The following is a 17,616-nucleotide window of genomic DNA, read 5'->3' as shown; positions in this document are numbered from 1 at the left end:
GCATTTTTCCATTCCAGACCCTGAGCTCTGCAGTTCCTGCTGCCTGACCTCTATCTGGTTGCACTTCCAAGTTCTTTAAGTCTGTCCTTTAGTTCCTGTGAAAATTGCTTCCCTTCAGAGGCACTGACTGTGATCTTTAGGATCTCGGGAGCTGTAGACAGGAGCCAAGAGCGGTGAAGACATTTCTGTTCATCAGCAACACGTCGACAGGCACAAGTAGCCGGTCCGTCCAGTCATCCCATTCTCGTCACCCCACCTTGGAAATCAGCTGAGCGAGTAAATACAGGCATGGGCAACACCGTCTTCACACAAGCCTGTTGGTTTATTTTAACTCCGTAAAGGGATGAACAATTGGTTACTTTTTGGCTTTCCACACAGCTTGTTTTTCTAACCAGTATCATGCCAGGTGGTCAGCATATTTTCTCCCCCGCTGTTAATTAACTGTGACCAAATTTATAGCTCGGAGGGACTGGAGACCATCGACACTCAGAGTCACCCTATAGGCTGTGGGAGCGCACCGGGGAACAGCCAGCCAGAGGGCAGAGCCACCTGCTGTTCCTCATACCCAGGAGGCCCGGGCTCAGGCCCGGGTTTCAGTACTGAGGCGGGAAGTCCACCTCACGAGTGCGGATATGCAGGACCCGCAGTCCTGGGTCTGTGTGCTTTTAGCTCTCTGTATAAAATCGATTTCCATAGTGATCAGACATGCAGAAGAGTAATTTCCTGTAAGTTCTAGGTCCTGGCTAAGTGGAAATGCTGCTGCTTGTCTGTTGCGGTTATTTAAGCCACATGACCTCAGAGGGAAAAAATTCACCGTTGGCTTCGATTCTGAGTATCTGGATTTGAAAAAGTCAGCTTTGAGTTTAACCACTGCGTAAATCCATGCCCAGACCTAAAAATTCACCTGCCATGCCATTTCAGTAATTACGCTCCAAACAGCAGAAACTGCACACGCCGTCTTTCTTCGTAAGACCTACATCCTGTTTCCTCCCTGAGCTACGTGCGTGCTGTGTTCTTTCTACAACATGTTAGTCCATTTCTTCCCTGAAAATCAAACGTTTTCATATGGTCTCTCATGATTCCTTGGGAGATAAGGCCACTCATCGTACCTTAAAAATTTTTGTTAGCAGCTGGAATTAATGCTTTCATCATTCTCTCATAATTGAACGTCTTATTCCACATTAACAATCCCCAAGTAGGGCATGATGCAGTGCGATAGTGACACTGATACTGGAAGTTTAGAAACCTGGATTTTTTCCTTTGCTGGCTTGGGTCAGAGTCCTCCTATGGTTCTGTGCTAAGAAGCCACACGACGATGGACACTCACTTCACGGGGATATCACGAGAAATGAATGATGGTTATAAGATGCTTCGAACCTTTCCAAAGAAAAGTGATCTGCAAACACATGTTCTCTTCATTCACGGAGAGTGCCTTTAGCCTCCGGATGCAGCTCACTGACAGCTCTCCTGCTCTCACACTTCTGACCCTCCCAAGGGTCTCCCGATCTCTTCAGAAATGTAACGGAAGGGTTGACAAACAGGGCAACCATGCAGGAGCCAGGCCGTCTTCAGCAGGAGAGATTAGTGAGGGGGGAGTCAGCATGGTTTGGAGCAGGCGTAGGTCCACCCCTTCTGCCAGCTCGTCCGTTCCATTGTAGACACCTGTGTGTCATGAAGCCGGAGTTTAGGACAGAAAGAAAAGCTGGGGTTTCATAGCCAGGCACCACAGGTTCAAATCCCAGCTCTTCAAGTACCATCTGTGTGGCCTTGGATACATTTCTCAATTTCTTGGAACCTGTATTTGTTCGTCTCTAAGATGAAGACAATAATATTGGTCTTTTGGCTGGGTTTGGTGGCTCACGCCTGTAATCCCAGCACTTTGGGACACTGGAATCATTTGAGGCCAGGAGTTTTAAGACCAGTTTGGGCAATATAGTGAGACCCTGTCTGTGCAAAAAATCTCAAAAATTAGTCGGGCATGGTGGCACATGCCTGTCATCCTGGCTGCTCGGAAGGCTGAGGTGGGAGGATTGCTCCATCCCTGCAGGAGGGGGTTGCAGTGAGCTGAGACTGAGCTGCTGCACTCCAGCCTGAGTGAGAAAGTGGGACCCTGTCTTTAGTAATAATAATAATAATATTGGTCTTGCACAGTTATTATCAAGTATAGATGATACTCTGTCTATTGTGTCTGGTAAACAGTAGGTGTTCAATAAGCAGTAGCTTCTACTTTTATGCCTTTTCTTGGCAGTGGATAGAGGACTTTTTGTTTGTTTCCCTTTTAGTGCCACTGTAGAATACTATGTGTGTGTGTAAGTACTAACGATGTTAAAGCAGAATTTGCCTTAATACTTGCCAATGAACTAACCCTCTGAGTTGGCCGAAGACTGTGGCACAGGCACATTGTATATGCAGCCGCATACTTTCTACGGAAAGTCACATCCTGCGGAGATTCCTGGGGCCACTGTCTGCAGTGTCTCCCAACCCTGCAGCTGGACTGCTCCAGTGCTGCCCTCCAGATCCGTCCCCTGCACGCCACATCCATGTGGGCCCCTCTTGTTGCCTCCTGCGGAAACGTTCCGCAGGTTCCGGTGTGGTCTGCTGCCTCCAGCCTCTTCTCCGCTTTTTCTTCCTTGACTCAGGTCCCTGCCATGTCCCTCTGCAGCTGTGCCCCAGAGCCTTGACAAAGGCAGGGCCCGGTAGCAGGGCCTCCAGAGTCCCCGCAGGACCCCTGTTTTCTTTCTCAGCTCACTCTGGAGGTCAGCCCCGCTGAGCTGAACAGTCTGCACACTACTGCACTGGCATTCCTGCTCCTGCTGTCTTCGCCCTGCGTGCTTTTCTTCCATTTCTATTGGCTCTGCCCCACCAGGCATTCTTAGGTAGCCTCTCCTGATGCACCTCCTATTGTCCTGTTTTACCTGTCCCACCTGCAGTGGTGGTTCTTCAACACCTAGAGGACCGTCATCTCTACAAGTGCTGGTAGTATTCTGCCTGGTGTCTATTACACATCCCAAATCGACAGTCACTCCCTGGGTTTTCCCATCATCCAGCCTCCACAGAACGTTTGCCCAGCAGCCGTCCAGCGAACGTTCGCCACATGGAGAAGGTTGCCTGTTTTTCAGTCTTCTCCGGTGAAGACTTTGGACCTCACTTAGTAACATTCCAGGGCTCAACTCCCAGCCCCCACTCCATGCCACCCCTAGAGAAGTGCCTGTAAGCGAAAGTTCCCCAAAGGAAATTTATGTCCGTGTCTTCATATTCACTCCCCCATGCTGATGCACAACAGCCGTTCGCTGTCTTTTGTAAAATCACCCAAAAACAGCAATTAAGTCGCTCTTTGGACTTCTCTCCTCGAGCATATTTAACCTCAGCTCCCTTTACCTCTTGTGGATGCTTCCCCTTTTGACCGTCACTATTGTTCTTTCAAGTCCTTTCCAAATTCTGCATCTTCCTCTTAAATATCTTATGGGAAAGGCGAAGACTTGTTTTCAGTTCAGAAGGCAGCCTCTTTTATGGGGGCTTTGGGGGGGTTTGAGACAGGGTCTCACTTTGTCCCCAGGCTGGAGTGCAGTGGTGGTCATCCCAGGTCACTGCAACCTCTGCCTCCCAGGCTCAAGCCATTCTCCCACCTCAGACTCCCAAGTAGCTGGGACTATGTGCGCGTGCCACCACACCTAACTAATTTTTGTATTTTTAGTAGAGACAGGGTTTTGCCATGTTGCCCAGGCTGGTCTTGAACACCTGGCCTCAAGTGATCCTCCTGCCTCAGCCTCCCAAAGCACTTGGATTACAGGTGTGAGCCTGGCCCTCTGCACTTGGCCCAGAAGTCAGCCTCTTGCTCCAGCTTTCCTGAGGATTGCTTGAAGGATGGGTGAAAGGAGGTTTGGCCTCAGGGTTCTGGGCACAGAAACGTCCCTTTCTGGCTGGAAGGAAGCCAGTGAAGGACACTTTCCTACCTGTGCACAAGTAATCTTGAAGTTGCCTTATTTTCTAGTGAGATGTGTGAGGATGGAGGTAAGATAGATTTTGTAATGTACATTGAAGGTAAGGCTGTCCAGCGGAAGACCGGTCCTTGGTGGCTGTGAGTGCACTGTCCCCACCTTATCTGCTGCTGGACATGCCGCTGGAGAGGACAGTTCACTTGGTGGAGGGGTCAGGCTCCTGCCTGCAGCCCTGAGCAGCCCCGGGCTTTCACCTTTTTCACTGGTGTCTCTCTTACCTGGTGAGTTAGCCCCCACCCTCCTCCTGGCACCTTGCTGCTGCCCATTAAGGGAATCTCCAGCCTCCCTCCCAAGTAAACAAAGCTTAAGAAAGAACAGAGACCTCATGGAAGGTGCGCTGAGAGCTTCCTCCTCTCTTCAAGTCTCCGCTGCCTCCACCACCCACACACGGACACACGTGCACACATCCACGCATGCTCACGCTCCCACACACTCACAACTTACAGGGGAATTGGCCATTTGCACTGAGGCCGATGCTGTGAAATGACGAAGAAGCAGTGGAAGGTCCAGCGAGGGTGGCACTGGCCTTTCTGTGAGGTCCGCCGGGTAACTCCACTGAGTCTGGGACCCTGGAGGGCCTAGAGAGGCCGTCCCCTCCCCTTCTCCTGCCTGCCAGTCACACAGAGGGCCATCGGCTTTCGTCTGAACGCGAAGCCCTTTTTCTGCGTAAGCCCCCTTTCCCTCCACGAACTTCTTCTGTTTTGAAATAGCAATTGCCTTTTTAAGCAGCCTTTCCTTTTGCCCTTGGCTAGGGAGGACGAGATGCACCAGTGAGTGACCAATAGGGGGAAGAAAAGAAAGAGAAAATCAGTCAGTCCCCTTTTCCTCCAGCCCTCCCCAAGCCAGTCCCCCCTTCCCTCCCTACCTCACTGCTTCCCGTCGGCAGCACCACCCGCAGGGTCAGGGGAGGGGTGCCCTAGGCCTTCCAGCTCCTTAACAGTGTGTGTAACACTGGATCTTTTCATAACTTCTGGAATTCCAAAAGGGAGGGAGAAAGCAGGTATATAGTTACAGACTTTTATATATGATGTAGCGTATAACACATTAAGATTTAAAAGAGGCAGAGCTTAACAACTTGGAAGTATCTTGCTGGAAAAGTGCATATTGTCTTTAAAAGGAATAATTTTAATGAGTCTACAATTAAATGTGCTTTCATTCATTCAAATAAAAAAAAAAGAGGATCCTCTTTCATACCAGGAATCAGATCTCAGATGGTTTCTATCCAGCGAGGAGACAGTAACTAAGTCGCGTCGTCGAGCAAATACTCAGTAACAAACCCTGGTGGACGCTGTGAGGCAGAGAACAGCGAGTGTGACAGATGTTACGGCCCTGGGGAGGCCTTGCCTCAGGCTGGGAGGAGGTCAGGAAAGGCCTCTCTGGAAGCAGAGACCTGGGTGTGAGCAGGAGTTATCTGGAAGAGGTTGAGGGGGTGGGTGTGCTTTAAGCTGCGTTAGCCAAGGAAGGCAAAAGGACACAGCCTGAGCTCTGGTGATCCTGAATCTACTGAAGACTTAGTGGTTTTAAGGAGTAGTCAAGCCAGCGGGGCCTGAGAGCAGAAGAATTTCAGCTGACTTTAGATAGGACGTACCAAGCAATGATAACACCCAAATAAAGCAGAACGGGGCCCGGTTGAAAGGAGACAGTGGAGGTGGCCCTCATTCCTCGCACCTGAGGCTCTCTGTGGTCTGGTAGTGGTTTGTCTTATTTTTGCTGGTTGTCGTCCATCTTTCCTATAAAGCGCATACTTTGTGTTGACGCACTAAATGCCATAATGTTGCGATTTCGCTTTTGCCTCACTACTCTCTGGGAAGCAGCTGTGCCCGATGTGTGCTGTGAATATGCCTTACCCTCCCGAAATGGGCTGTCCCAACCAAACAGTTCCGTTCAAAGCCCTGAAAGCACCTGTGATGCTGCACCTGGGACCTTCGAGTTCCTCGTGCGTGTTGCCGTTGATGAAGAGAAGCTGTCTCGTGACTGGGCTCCCTTCCACGCTGTAACCCAGGGAGTGCCTCCCTTTCTTTAAAGCCCAGGTACTTCTGGAAGATTGATGCTGTCACGTGCCCAGTTAGAGAGAACAGTCTGTGTCTTAAGTGCTCTGTAACTTTTTAATCCTTTGCTTTTTGTTGTTTTCTTTCTAAAGGCTTGAGTTGTCTGTTGAAAACATCTACCAAGACTGGCTTGAGAGTTCCGGAATACCAAAGGTAACTCAAGATAACCACTGGTAGAATCCATGGAGAATAGTAAAGCTTGCTGCTTAGCACATCAGTCATGACAGTGATGTCTTAATATATGTGTAGGAAAGTCATTATCTTACTGAGTGCAAGTATCTGTAAGTCAGAACGCTTGTCTCCCCTCTGCGTTTCCGCCCCTCGTTGTGGGGTGTGCCTCTGGCCACTTTCAAGTGACCGTGGTATAGGTGGGAGTGATGGTAGCCCCTGAACCCCCTGCTAAATGAGGCCCTGCAAAACGTGGGGTAGATTTTGGGCGGAGCCACCAGCCACCAGTTCTGAGCCCCAGGGGGTGGGGTCGGGGGAGGAGGGGGCGGGGGAGCAGCCGGCCTCCAGCTCTGCTCTTCGGATGCGGCTGACACAGGAGTTGGTTTGCGACCGCCGCCGTCTGTCCTGCCCCGTGGTCCCTGTCCCTTGTTTCCCTGACACGTCTGCGGCTCCCTCGTCTCCTGGTTCTGCGTCGGGCTCCTGTCTCAGGCCAGCCTTCTCACCCGGCTCACCCATTTCCATTGGTCTCTGTCTTAGGGACCTGACCCATTTCCATTGGTCTCTCTGTCTTAGGGACCTGACCCATTTCCACTGGTCTCTCTGTCTTAGGGACCTGACCCATTTCCACTGGTCTCTGTCTCAGGGACCCGGGCTCCTCCCAGCTGGATATTCCTGTTCTCTCCCTCCTTTTCAGTCTGTGGGCAGCTCTAAGGGAGAAGCCTTTTCCTGGCCATCCCTAGCTCTGTGGAAATCACCTGGCCTGGAGCTCCTCTCCCCATCCACTCTCCTCTGGCCCTGCACCTCCCAGAGACCACTGGACAGCCCCGGCCCCTTCGCCAAGGTGAATGCTGGCCATGGCAAGCCTAGGCCCTGGGAAATCTGAGGGTGGGATCCCAGATGCGCTGTCAGAGGACTCTCAGGCCGGGAGCTCGCTCAGTCTGGGCCTGACCCAGGGCTGTGGGCCTTGGCGTCTAGGGGCGGACCCGCGTAGTGAGGCAGGCCCTGTAGCCTGCTGGTTTCTGGTTTCATGGCTGGTTCCATGAGCTTCCCCTTGGGAGGGTCTCAATGTCAGTAAGTGTCTGTGAACCATGAAATGAAGGGACAGGAGGGCTGTTCTCCGTTACCTTTTCACCACCTCCTCACGTCTCTGTCCATTTTCACCACATGGGAAATGTCAGCCATCAGCCCACCGTAAAGCTCGTTCCTAAAAGAGGACGGTTTGCCTTCAGTTCAGGAATGTGTGTCGCCTGTTACAAATTATTTCTTTGGTCCAGTCCTTCTGGGAGGAAAAAATAAAAAAATCCTGAGTCTTACAAACAAAACAAACCAGGGGCGGGACACGGCAGTGCCTGGTCGTGGGCACTGAGACGCCCACGGGGGCAGTGCCTTCCCTCACGTGGATGACAGTGAGGCCCGTGGGCTCTGAGACGGTGAGTTCCAAACCCGACTGCTCACCGAGGACAGACGTTGAGGAAAAGCAAGTTCAGGCTTGTGTAGGTGTGAATAACCGAGCCCTTCCCTTCATGTGTCAGATGGGAGTGCAGGTGCTGGGGGACGTTTGCTGCAGGCTTCTTTCTTGTGCTCCTAAGCCAGGCTGTTCCAAGGCTCCCAGACAGTCTTAGTGTGGCCTGGAAGCTGGGAGCTCCAGTAACTGGCTCCCAAATTTCCTGGCCTGGAACAAGAAGACTGCTGTTCGCAGCCGTCAGCCCCTAGGGAGGGGAAAGAAAGAGGCCTTAATCCTATGCCCAGAAGCAGGCGCACCCCGCTTAGGCCGAGGTGCTGGGGTCACCCCGCTTAGGCCGAGGTGCTGGGGTCACCCCGCTTAGGCCGTCGTGCTGGGGTCACCCCGCTTAGGCCGAGGTGCTGGGGTCACCCCGCTTAGGCCGTGGTGCTGGGGTCACCCCGCTTAGGCCGTCGTGCTGGGGTCACCCCGCTTAGGCCGTCGTGCTGGGGTCACCCCGCTTAGGCCGTCGTGCTGGGGTCACCCCGCTTAGGCCGAGGTGCTGGGGTCACCCCGCTTAGGCCGTCGTGCTGGGGTCACCCCGCTTAGGCCGAGGTGCTGGGGCCGGCTGCGCACCCCGCTTAGGCCATCGTGCTGGGGTCACCCCGCTTAGGCCGAGGTGCTGGGGCCGGCTGCACACCCCGCTTAGGCCGAGGTGCTGGGGTCACCCCGCTTAGGCCGAGGTGCTGGGGCCGGCTGCACACCCCGCTTAGGCCGAGGTGCTGGGGTCACCCCGCTTAGGCCGAGGTGCTGGGGCCGGCTGCGCACCCCGCTTAGGCCGTCGTGCTGGGGTCACCCCGCTTAGGCCGAGGTGCTGGGCTGGCTCTGTCACTGCTGGGGGCGGTCATCTCCCCTGCAGAGGAGGCGGCTTTTGGTTTTCATTAAAAGAGGGAGGGGTCTGTGGAAGGGAGAGATTTGCCTCTGAGCTATACATTTTTTCCAAAGGTCTGGTTGCATTAGTGACAGCTTATAGTGTAGACAAGAATCTCTGCTATAAACTGAAGAGACCTGCTGTCAAAACAGCCAGGTGCAGTGAGGCCAACCGGCTGTAAACTGTGTTTAAGACCCAACTGGTGTTTCCGTGGGTGCTTCACTGTTCAGTAAAAACAACAGTGTCAGACAAAAGGACTCTGATGTAGCGCGTGCCTCGCCACTGGCCGGGGATCGGAGGGATGTAGCGCGTGCCTTGCCACTGGCGGGGAATTGGAGGGATGCAGCGCGTGCCTCGCCACTGGCGGGGGATCGGAGGGATATAGCGCGTGCCTCGCCACTGGCGGGGATCGGATGGCGTCTTTTCGTCTCTTCGACCTGTTTTGGCCATGATTTCTGCGGCTGCTGCTGATTTACCTACTCTCAACCCCTTTCCCGCTCCTCGAGAGTTCCTTGTCGTTCCCACTTCAGTGAAAAGCTCTACAAGGGCCTGAGAGCCTCCGGCTGCAGGAGGCTCGTGGGGAACGGGACACCTTGTTCTTTGCCCCCATCATTATAATATAAAGTTACTAGGATGCTTGCCCTGGAGTGACAACCAGGGCCCTGAAATTGCTCTGATGCTCTTTGTTCTCACAAAATTTTCTGTCCACCAGCGATCGAAGTCGTTCGTGACAAAAGAGTCACGTTCTACTGGTGGGGTTTCCATCCACAGGTCACAGAGGCCTTTTGTCTTCGCTCAGGAAGGCTCGCCCTGCGGTTGGCCTCGATTTTCCTCTTTGGCTACACTGAATGGAAATCATTTTTAAAAAGTGGAAATAGCTTCAGTAAAAGTGAGCATGAGCCCTGAAGAAGCAAAAGAAATTGGATCCTAACCTCTTTAAAGAATATCCCAACTCTATAACCTTTGGCCTTGCAAAGAGATTTAAAATTGATTGTACCATCAGTACTACAGATTATTTCTTTTTATGACTTTCTTTTCTGGTTATGGAAGAATTACACATTTATTTTGGGATGTAAAAAAGTCTAAATAAGAAAATAAAAATGACCCAGAGACAATTTTTTATGTATATCCTTTCACTCATTGTTCTGGGTATATAAATACATATTGTACCCTTTCCTTTCTCTCCCTCTTTAAAAGTAAAAATAACATGCCCTCTGTAGCAAATTCAAACAATAGCAAAATAGAACACGTGAAACTCCTCGCTGCCCTCAGTGGCACCTCCAGAGATCACCCGCCCCGACAGCAGCCCGCTGTGGCCGCCCACACAGTTTCTGCGCTGAACGGCATGTAGGTGCACGTTCTTTTGAAATAAAAGTGGAGTCTTCCAAACTTAAGTTATTCATTTAAGGATATACACTGAGTAGTTTCCCACATCCCTTAATATAATTCAAGAGCAATATATATATATATATTTTTTGAGACAGAGTCTCACTGTGTCACCCAAGCTGGAGTGCAGTGGCGTGATCATGGCTCACCGCAGCCTCGACCTCCCGGGCAATACTTTTAAAGAGCAGCACTGCTTCCTGACGAATAATACCATGATCAAACTTACTCGGGGCCTACCCCACACTATTAGAATCGTATACTCTACAGTTATTCTCAGAAAGTTGCACCTTCCGCTAATTTGACAGCTCTATAAATAGATTTTGGATTTTTTTCATGTCTGTCCAAACAAAAGGTTTCCCTCAGCCCCATAGCCATCTATTCCAGTCTTCTTTTAAAACGTTTATATGCAGATACACTAGAAATAACTTTCTGCATCCAGCCTTTCTTCTACACTCCTTATTTTAGTTACTATAGAACTGTGTTTTTTGTTTGGTTTGATTTTGGTTTTTTTTTGAGACAGAGTCTCGCTTTGTCACCCAGGCTGGAGTGCAGTGGCGCAATTTTGGCTCACTGCAACCTCCGCCTCCCGATTCAAGTGATTCTTCTGCCTCAGCCTCCCTAGCAGCCAGGACTACAGGCGGGCATGCATGCCTGCTAATTTTTGTATTTTTAGTAGAGACGGGGTTTCACCATATTGGCCAGGCTCGTCTCGAATTCCTGACCTCATGATCCGCCTGCCTCGGCCTCCCGAAGTGCTGGGATTACAGGTGCGAGCCAGCCAGTTTCTGCAGAACTCTGACTCCTCCCTCTCTTTGATTTCCTCCCTACATTGCCAAGTCCTGAGGCCCTTCTGTACACACTTATCAAATGTCTAATTTTCTTTCCTAGCACCTCTGCCATTTATAAATTTTATTTCGCTTGGACTGGTGCAATAGCTAACTGGTCTTTTAGCTCTCTCCTTTTTAATTCATTGGTCATATCAATGTCAAGTAAATCTTCCCACAACACATCTCAGACCCATTCTTCTTACCAGAGACTTTTCTCCCATGGACAATGCATTTAAAACAAACTCCTTGGCCTGCTATTTGAGGCTGCAGCAGACCGGTCAAAGCCACCCTTTCGCCGTTATTTCCCACCGTTCTGGAGACTGGCCCACTCGCAACTGTCAGTGCGCAGGTATTTGCTTTTCCACCAGCCTGCCTTTGTGCATGCCCTCCGCTCCTTGGCACGCTTTCTTCTCCCTCCCCTTCACGTGCATCACAACCTGTCTTACGTGTTTCTCTCGTATCCGTCCCATGCCGTCCCTCCCCACCCCCGGAAACAAGGGTTCTGTCTGTAAGCCTCATCCCGTAGTGCCCGTTGTGGGCCTTGCATAGATTAATAGTAGATGCTCAGGGCCTCACCGTCCAATGCACTAGCTACATGTGGTCGGCAAACACTTGAAATATATCGAAAGCACCGGAGGAGCTGTTTTTTTTTTCTTTGAGATGGAGTCTCGCTCTGTTGCCCAGGCTGGAGTGTAGTGGCGCGATCTTGGCTCACTGCAAGCTCCGAGTCCCGGGTTCACGCCGTTCTCCTGCCTTAGCCTCCCGAGTAACTGGGACTACAGGTGCCCGCCACCACGCCCGGCTAATTTTTTGTATTTTTTTGAATAGAGACGGGGTTTCACTGTGTTAGTCAGGATGGTCTCAATCTCCTGACCTTGTGATCCGTCTGCCTCAGCCTCCCAAAGTGCTGAGATTACAGGCCTGAGCCACCGTGCCCAGCCAGAGCTGATTTTTTAATTTAATCATAATTAAATTTAAATTTAAAATCTCATAATTTAGTTATTGTTTGAAATACCTTGGGTATGTGAATGAGTCTACTTTTTCAACTCGGAATGTTATGAAATAGAGAGACCAAACATTTCTGATGAATATTTAGCACCCAAATTGAGACGGACTGTGAGAACATATCAGATTTAGGAGACTTAGTACAAAAATGGATGTAAATATTTCATTAATGTTTTTAAAAATATTGGTTACATGTTGAAATGATAATATTTTGTTATCATTTCAACATGTTAAATAAATAAAATATGTTAAAATCAATCCTACCTGTTACTTCTTTTTAAATGTAACAACTGACAAATTTAAAATGACACACGTGGCTTGCATTCCTGTTGAATAGACTGTTCTAAGGCTATTAGTTGAATTAAAATCTGAGTGCATAATGCCTTAAAGTCACCCACAGAATAGATATGAGTGAAATCATCTGTATTCTTGTCAAATGTGTGGGAAAGATAGAGCCGGTTGGTCCATAGACGCCCTTCGGTTTGCGGCGACAGTGCGGATGATGAGAATCCGCAGGCACGGGCGGGAGTGCTGGGCTCACAGCGGACATTCAGAGGGCACGGGCGGGAGTGCTGGGCTCACAGCGGACATTCAGAGGGCACGGGCGGGAGTGCTGGGCTCACAGCGGACATTCAGAGGGCATGAACTAGCAGCCTTGCATCAGCTCTGGGTTTCAGCTCCCGGTAGGCCGGTTTCCTGGGGTGCGAACAAGCAGCACCCTGCCTCAGGTGAACCGCCGGTGTCTTCCGTACCTCAGTCTCCTCTTTGGAGGAAGTGCTCAGCAGCCAGTTCCTGGCAAAATCATCGCAGCAGCGGCAGCGAGGAGGAGAGAGAAGATGGGAAATGAGCCGACAGTAATGTGTCCCAGAAATAGGCAGAAAGCAGCTTGGGTTCCCAGACTTGTTCCTGAATCCCAGAATTTAGAACAACAGGTTATTTTGTCATCTTGGGAAAATGCCACTTCTTTCCGAGCAAACACCTGCAAGTTGCCAGAGGCCGCACGAGCAGATGATAGAAAACTGAAGTCTTGTAGGGAAAGTGCTGCAATCACAGAATTGAGAATACTCGATGAGACAGTATGCAAGGGGCTTTGTGTCACTGTAGTCACGATGTGCTTTTAGCACAGAGAAACCCAGCTGGTTTCATAGGGGAGTAACTCGTAGGCTTCTTACAGCGCACATTATGCAGTATTATTAACATAATTTTAAGGCCCATTAGGATACTCAATCTCAGTGGTGTCTGTAAGAATTCTACATTTAATGGTCAGTCAAGAAAACTGAAACTGATTATTTTGCAAATTCCAGAGACAATATATTTTTCAAATCATATGTACCACAGTATCGTTGCTTCTTCTATATCTATAATAGCAGTTGCCATAATGTGGTATATTATTTGGGCTCCTAGTAATTTTGCTGTCATTTTTGTCCAGTAGTTAAACGTATATTTTCTAAGTGACTGAACATCTTGTCAAGGATCCTTGAAGACATGTGGAACAGGTTCTCCGGCCTCACTTGAGGCAGCACCCAAAATGCCTCTGAGTCATGCAGTCACTTCTGTTCCTCCAAGCACCTGGCCCCGCCACAGGCTCTTCAGATTGCTCTGCTGCTCGGCAGAGTCACAAGAGAGAGGGGGAGGGTTTATTAAAATCCTTTATTTTTGGCATCTAAGGCTTTGTGCTCATATGAGTTTGCTGGGGTTGCCATAACTAAGTGCCACAGACTGGATGGCTTAAACAACAGAGATTTTTTTCCTCACGGTTCTGGAGGCTGGAGGTCCAAGACCAAGGTGCCAACAGGGTTGGTTTCTCCCTCCTCGGCTTGCAGACGGCCACCTTCTCATCGTGTCCTCATGTAGTCTCTCCTCTGTATGCGTGCACACATCTGTCCTCACCTGCTCTGTTTATAAGTACACCAGTTATATTGGGTTAGGGCCCAGCAATATGACCGAATTTTACCTTAATTTCCTCTCAAAAGGCCCTGAGTCCAATACAGTTGCATTGTGAGTTGTACTGGGGGTTAGGAATTGAATATATGAATTTGGTGGGACACAATTTAGCCATTCCTGTTGACCTTATTTATAGTACGTCTCTCACTAGTTCCGCATTCTAGTGAATCCCTTCAAAATGGCCAATAAAGTCTACTCAGTGCAACCACACTGCATTTTCTTCCCGAATGGATGAATGTGCTTTGGGCATATTTTTTGGTCCCAAACGGTGTTAGTATCTAGTGAGTGCACAAGAATTAAAAATCATGTCTTGGTGGCAGGAGAGAGAAATACATGTGGAAGGGTCCACCCCCCGGAAACTGGCAGTAGCTGAAGGTCTGCGCTGCGAGTGGTGTAACGTTGGGGCATCTGATTTGACACCGTCCAAATATACTGACCTCTTTACAGCACAAGGCACCACAATGAAATAAGAAACATTTTCCTCTAGTGCCCCCAAATGAAAGCTGTGTCCTTCCTTCATTTCTGCCTTTCAAAACCTGATTTCCAGAATGAGTGTGAATTTCATTCACAGTAGTCTAAGACTAGACTTCAAGTGAATAACAAGAATTAAAAGTGTTTCCTCTCTCTTGAAGATTTCCTTTGTAAGTGTCAGAGCTTAGAGCTCAGGCTTCTACAGTAGAACTGTCAAGCATCCAGACCAGATGGATGATATCTGCAAGAGGAAGCTTCTTCCAGAATCTGAAATCAGACCTCTGAGTCCAGTCCTTTCCTATCCTTCTTCCCATGAGTGGAGCCCACACATCTGTTCTTGATGAGGGACTGTGGATGATTCAAAGATGAGAGAAATACAGGCTTTGCCTTCAAGATGCTTAATAATTCAGTAGGAAAAATAGATACATAAATAACTGATCTAAGGCAGAAAGCAGTAAGTGGTGAAAAACTTAGTGTTCAGAAGAAAGGCCGTTTTGATTTGTGGAAGCAGAGAGAGTTTGAAGCAAGTCTTGAAGGACAGGCAGGTAGAGCGTGGGCAGGTGGAGATTGTGGAGAAGGCCCTTAGGGCAGGGAGAGCGACATAATCAAGGTGTGCTGCTGGAAAACTCAGTGTGCCTGTCTGAACAGCATCAGGCAGAGTCAAATCTCAGCGCTGGGAAGCTGATTAACTAGTGTCATAACTATGGTGAAGGCTCAGCGGGTAGCATCCCAGCCCCAGCGAAGTCAAGGTCACGTCCTCAGGCTTAGCGGGCCCCAGCCCCAGGGAAGTCAAGGCGGCGTCCTCAGGCTCAGCGGGTCCCAGCCCCAGCGAAGTCAAGGCGGCGTCCTCAGGCTCAGCGGGTCCCAGCCCCAGCGAAGTCAAGGTGGCGTCCTCCGGCTCAGCGGGTCGCAGCCCCAGCGAAGTCAAGGCGGCGTCCTCAGCTGGAAGGGTGCGGGCAAGAATCCTTCCCACTCAGCCTCCTTCTCATTCTCAGGTCCCTCCCCGCCCCTGCAACAATCTAACCAAGGTGGTTCTGCTCCTGAATAATAGAGGGATGAATGCATTTTAAATACTGATAAAATATACTGGGTGAATGCAGTTTGATCATGATTTGAGGTTGTAATCTTTTCCCTTTCTGTTTTTCTTGTTAGGGACATGTTTAATTGTTGCTTGTTTTACATCGAGGGCAGGATCTGTGAGGGAGATTGGTTAGTGGGGCAGGACCCAGCCAGATTACACAGGGACTTGAATGTGATGCTAGAGCGTCCTACACATTGAGGAGCTGCTGACGGCCTGTGGAAGGAGTGACAGGACGTGAGCAGCGTGTTTAGACGAACATGGTCAGGCGGGTCAGCAGGTTGCCTGGAAAGACAACTTCGTGGGAAAAGCCGTGCTCTTCCCCCCGTGTAGGGAAGAGGGTCTAGCGGAGAATGTGGAACAGCTAGACTGACTTTTGCTTCTTGGTGTCTGACTAAACTTTCTGGTCCAGAAGCTATTAATTTACATGGATATTTCTAAAAATAGCTGTAAGTATCTGGATAACCAACAGTGTCTGTCTATCCAGAGAGGACATGCAGTGGGCTGAGGAGCGCCTGCATCCACAGGAATGAGTAGGAAGCCACACGAAGCAAGCACAGATGAATGTGATGCAGCTGACGCACCCAGATCCTACTCACGATGGGGAAGGACGCTGGGAAGTCGGCGGGGAGAGTCAATTGCCCACGGCTTTCACGATCTCAGATTAGACGTACATTGTGAGGATGGCTTTCTCATTTGGGATAAAGGGCATTTGAGACATTTTTCCTATAAAAAGAGTAAGAATTCTGAACGGGCTCAGATGCACACAGACACATTAAAGGTGTGACACTGTAGAGATCTAATATTTGCTAGGCGTATAAAGGATAACCGGGCCCTGCCTTCGAACACTGACGGATAACCAGAAGGAAAAGGAAGCAGAGGCCACTAGCATTGAAAAAATGCCGCTAATGAGACAGCTGGTAGTGGCCCACGTATGTGTGGGTTGTAATAATAGGATCAAGCTGGGTTCTTGCTGGAAGTCTAGCTCTGCAGGCTTGAGTTGAAGGCACTCAGGGAGACCTGGTCATCAGAATCATGTAGGAGGCTGATTAAAACTGCATATCCCGGAGCCAGCCCAAACCTGCTACTGAGTCAGCATCTCCATAGGTATGACTGGAACCGGTCAACATACTCCTTAATTATCTCATTTTCTGAAATATATTCTATCAAAAGAAGTTTCTTTTCTTTTCTTTTCTTTTTTTGAGACAGAGTCTCGGTCTGTCGTCCAGGCTGGAGTGCAGTGGCGCAATCTCGGCTCACTGCAATCTCCGCCTCTTGGGTTCAAGCGATTCTCCTGCCTCAGCCTCCCAAGTAGCTGGGACTACAGGCGCACAACACCACATTCAGCTAATTTTTGTATTTTTTGTTTGTTTATTTTGAGACAGAGTCTTGCTCTGTCTCCCAGGCTGGAGTGCAGTGGTGGGATCTCCACTCACTGCAAGCTCCACCTCGCGGGTTCACGCCATTCTCCTGCCTCAGCTTCCTGAGTAGCTGGGACTACAGGCGCCCGCCACCACGCCTGGCTAATGTTTTTGTATTTTTAGTAGAGACGGGGTTTCACCGTGTTAGTGAGGATGGTCTTGATCTCCTGACCTTGTGATCCGCCCGCCTCAGCCTCCCAGAGTGTTGGGATTACAGGCGTGAGCCACTGCGCCTGGCCAATTTTTGTATTTTTAGTAGAGATGGGGTTTTGCCATGTTGGCCAGGATGTCCTCGATCTCCTGACCCCGTGATCCGCTTTCCTCGGCCTCCCAAAGTGCTGAGATTACAGGCATGAGCCACTGTGCCTGGCCAAGAAGTTTCTAAGTACAACCGAAACCCTTAGAATCCTTCATTTTTATACCCTTCCTGAGTAACCCAAACTTTTTTTTTTTAAGACAGAGTCTCACTGTGTCGCCCAGGCTGGAATGTAGTGGTGTGATCTCGGCTCACTGCAACCTCCACCTCCAGGGATCAAGTGATTCTCCTGCCTCAGCCTCCTGAGTAGCTGGGATTACAGGCACCTGCCACCATGCCCAGCTAATTTTTGTATTTTTAGTAATGACAGGGTTTCACCATATTGGCCAGGCTGGTCTCAAACTCCTGACCTTGTGATCTGCCCACCTCAGTCTCCCAAAGTGCTGGGATTACACGCGTGAGCCACCGCGCCCGGCTGAGTAACACAAACATTTGGCTTTGTGGTTTAGTTTATTAGTTTAAACAGTTTGCCAAACATTGCGCTGGGCAGTTTGCATATAAAGCCGAAAGGGCACAGGCCCTGCCCATGAGCTCATGGTTTGTGGAAGCGTCTGCAAACCAACCTTTGCCCAACAGGCCGCC

General features: G+C 49.9%; 1 protein-coding gene across 50 annotated transcripts in view; it reads left to right on the top strand.

Annotated features, from left to right (window-relative positions):
• Window positions 1–17,616, top strand: part of AOPEP (aminopeptidase O (putative)) — a 384,021-nt gene that overhangs the window by 250,938 nt on the left and 115,467 nt on the right. For all 50 annotated transcript variants that reach the window (XR_013405020.1, XR_013405031.1, XR_013405038.1 and 47 more), the window contains exon 11: window positions 6,139–6,199. Coding sequence is in view for 13 of the 50 variants with exons in the window: in XM_077966537.1 (XP_077822663.1) it covers window positions 6,139–6,199 (61 nt within the window). In the remaining 37 variants the exon portion in view is untranslated. The remainder of the gene's footprint in view (window positions 1–6,138; window positions 6,200–17,616) is intronic.

Source organism: Macaca mulatta, chromosome 15 (assembly GCF_049350105.2).
Source record: "Macaca mulatta isolate MMU2019108-1 chromosome 15, T2T-MMU8v2.0, whole genome shotgun sequence".
Classification (NCBI taxonomy): domain Eukaryota; kingdom Metazoa; phylum Chordata; class Mammalia; order Primates; family Cercopithecidae; genus Macaca; species Macaca mulatta.
Note: the sequence above shows the minus strand (reverse complement) of the source record. Positions and strands in the feature narration are given on the sequence as shown.